Source organism: Dendroctonus ponderosae, unplaced genomic scaffold (genome assembly GCF_020466585.1).
Source record: "Dendroctonus ponderosae isolate FM_Combo_2020 unplaced genomic scaffold, Dpon_F_20191213v2 Dpon_F_20191213_11, whole genome shotgun sequence".
In the NCBI taxonomy this organism is placed as follows: Eukaryota; Metazoa; Arthropoda; class Insecta; order Coleoptera; family Curculionidae; genus Dendroctonus; species Dendroctonus ponderosae.
The window spans coordinates 3920270-3923645 of NW_026017213.1; the positions used below are offsets into that span (position 1 = coordinate 3920270).

At 44.2% G+C, this 3376-nt stretch overlaps 2 protein-coding genes across 2 annotated transcripts in view; both read left to right on the forward strand.

The window, feature by feature from the left end:
• Positions 1 to 3376, forward strand: part of LOC109534795 (carcinine transporter) — a gene marked incomplete at its 3' end in the record, with an annotated part of 75329 nt that overhangs the window by 24978 nt on the left and 46975 nt on the right.
• LOC109534780 (tubulin alpha-1 chain) overlaps positions 2039 to 3376 on the forward strand; it is a 3580-nt gene continuing 2242 nt past the window's right edge. The window contains exon 1 of the mRNA XM_019900570.2: positions 2039 to 2773. Within this exon, the coding sequence (XP_019756129.2) occupies positions 2491 to 2773 (283 nt within the window). The 5' untranslated portion in view covers positions 2039 to 2490. The remainder of the gene's footprint in view (positions 2774 to 3376) is intronic.

Genomic DNA, 3376 nt, shown 5'->3' on the forward strand with positions numbered 1-3376 from the left:
AGTTCTTTCAGCTTCTGCTATGTTACTGTAGCATTTCCCCTGAACTAATCGCAGATCCGCAAATTCGTGAAAGAAAATTCAAAGTAAGTCACAGTATGACAGATTATTGTTATTATTGACAAGGGCTATCCACTTGTAACTATCTGTTAATGGCAAAAAACATCATTGCCGCTGTGCGTTTTCATCAAAAAATTGTAGAACAGAACTTTTTCAATATCGAAAATGTTCGTAATTTGAAGCAAAGATCGGAATTTTTCTTTTTCAATGCTTAAGTATTCCAATATGCCACCAATTAAACATAGAACAATTTCAAAATAATGCCTAATAGCAAAGTTGAAATTCGATCTTCAACTGTTAATATCTTCTAGAAATTTTCGAAAAAAAATTTGTCAATATTTTTCTCGTACTCCCCAAGTGATGGAGGCTCCTCCATCACCCCTCAAAAGGAATGACACCAATTTCGAATCACCCTGTATGTCTGGCGTCTTTAATCTAATAGCGGTTGAAATGGAACTTTGGATAAGAGCAGCGAGAAAATCTAGATAAGGAAACGTGAGGAGGTAAGGAAGCAAACGAAAGTAAAGGGAACAATTAGAGAAGACATTGGAAACAGCCATTAATATGGTACGAACGTAGTGAGTGAGCCTCCAAGTGAGCCTCCATCACCCCTTAAAAGAAATGACGCCAATTTTGAATTACCCTGTATATACAGGGTGATTCACAATTGGTGTCCTTGTGTTGTCTGGGGCTGTGTCGGAACCCCAGGAAAATCAATAAAAAAACTGAAATTCTCATCAAAAACTGAAATATTTGCAAAAAACTAGATCAGAATGTCGGCAACAATGTTTCAAAGGTAATCTGCCTCATAGACATTAAATACATAAATACTTTTGACGCATGAACATCAAAGGTACTCATACCCGGAAAGTGAGGTTCAAGTGCAATGAAATAGGTTAGAGTAACCCGTAACGAATGTCCAGAAACCCTTTCAGGTTAAACATCGTGGCGATTGCAGATATTTTATCGCAATTAGTACTTGCGCGTTTCATTGCCATGTTGCGCGATTGCTACCTCCTGCATTGGCGAATTAAATTATAACCTCAGAAAAACACAGTTTCTAGCACCTTTTTACATCGGTTTGGAGCTGCATTTCATGCTACATTCTACATTAGTGCTTTAGGCAAATTGGTTTTTATAGGACTCTATTCTCTATCCACCCGTCCACTATGGGTTTCGACTCTTCGAGTTTGTATAATCATGGAAATAAATACGTTCATGCAGCATTTGCTGGTTGTAATTTTTTTTAGGAAATACGCTTGTTTTCAATGGGTTGATTCACAAAACGAATGTTACTTATGGGTTTTTAACGCAAAGAAAAACACTAGGTGATGTTGAAGTAGACGCTCTCCACTGTTAATGTCTTGTTAATGTCACCCCACAAAAAGGTTGTGGAAAAAACGCCAAAAAGGCTGGGTTGGCAACAGTGCCGCCATTCGCAAAAGTCCCAATTGATGGACTAGAACGCCAGCTCTTACCACTCATTTAACGTGGACGTTTATTAAGATTGATCAGCATGCTCTGTGTCTTTATCGCGTTCGTTGACAACTCCCGATCGGTAATCCCTAATCCGGCCAGGGAACACTGTCCCCCCACCACTCCCCTTACAGCCAACAGTATCTGTATCGTGTTAGTGCGATTATCACGCGTGAATCCCCGCGCGTCCTGCCACGTGCCGACCCACGCGCTAATCCTTGTTGGCCCAACACTCGATCAGATTTTATTACAGTTTCCCATGATGACCCCCAATCGATACCTCCTACCATCCCCCTCGCTCAGGCCACCCTTTCACGACTGACTAGATACAGTTGTAATTGAAATAATTACCTCTTTGCCAGCGTACGGTTAGAGGGTTGTTAATCAACCCTCCGATTCTCAACGTGGAAGTTAAGACGCGAAAGTAATCCACCGCCAGTCTGATTGGTTTCAATGACAAGTGACAGTTGACGTTGTTGTTGTTGTTACAAGTGACAAGTGACGCTCATTTGAGGTTAGTGGTTTGAAATGGGCGGCCAAAATGTCGGTAACCGGGTTTTTTTCCCGTTTCAACCCTTTTTGGATCGATGTGCCTGGATGGGGACGCGAGCGGGCAGGCAAAGGGGGCCCTGTTTTGTTCCAGCAACGACCGGTGTCGCTGCGTTGACAGCGACTAAGTGTGTTTCTGGCGGCGGCAGCTATCGTGAGGTTCCGCTCCATTACTCCGACGCTTTTGTCTCGCCGTCGTTGACGGACAGCCGATAAGGCGATGCCGGCACGTTGTGCCCCCCTTAGGAAATTACACGTGCTCCCCATATTGTGCTCGACTTTATACAACCAACATTACATCTCCTATGGGCGCAACCGGGTGCACCTGACACCGGCCTGTCACTGTCGCTGTCATTGTCACGGAAAAACTGAAAAAAACCCCAAATTTCCAGTGCCCCAACGCTCCCAATGAGCAAGCGGGAAATCATCCAGATTCACATCGGGCAGGCGGGCGTCCAGATCGCCAGCGCCTGCTGGGAGCTCTACTGCTTGGAGCACGGCATCCAAGTGGACGGACGCTTCTTCCAAGGCTACGACGCGGCCGATCACAGTTGCGACGCCTTCTTCAGCATCACGGCGTCCGGCCAGGCGGTGCCGCGTGTCCTCATGATCGACCTGGAGCCAACCGTCATAGACGAGATCCGCACCAACTACTACAGGAACCTGTTCCATCCGGATGGACTACTCTCCGGTAGGTGGCGGGTTTCAACCCCCTCGTCTTGATATCTTTTACCTAATTCTATCCTCTTCCTCAAAGGACAGTCGGGTTCTCGCCCCTGTTGCTTGAAACTCGTCAGTTTTTCAGGCTTTAAGGACGTCGTGGAATTGAATGTTCGCAAGCCACTCGCAGTTTTAAGGATCATCAATGTTGGCCGTCTTCCTTTTTTTCTCTTCACTGGGTGTATCCATTCTAATATCTTGCTCTGTAGCAATTTCCGCCCATACGTTCGTACCATATTAATGGCTGTTTCCAATGTCTTCTCTAATTCTTCCCTTTACTTTCGTTTGCTTCCTTACCTCCTCACGTTTTCTTATCTAGATTTTCTCGCTGCTCTTCTCCAAAGTTCCACTTCAACCGCCATTAGATTAGAGACACCAGACATACAGGGTGATTCGAAATTGGCGTCATTCCTTTTAAGGGGTGATGGAGGAGCCTGCATCACTTGGGGAGTACGAGAAAAATATAGAATTTTTTTTTTCGAAAATTTCTAGAAGATATTAACAGTTGAAGATCGAATTTCAACTTTGTTATTAAGCATTATTTTGAAATGGTTCCATGTTTAATTGGTAGCAT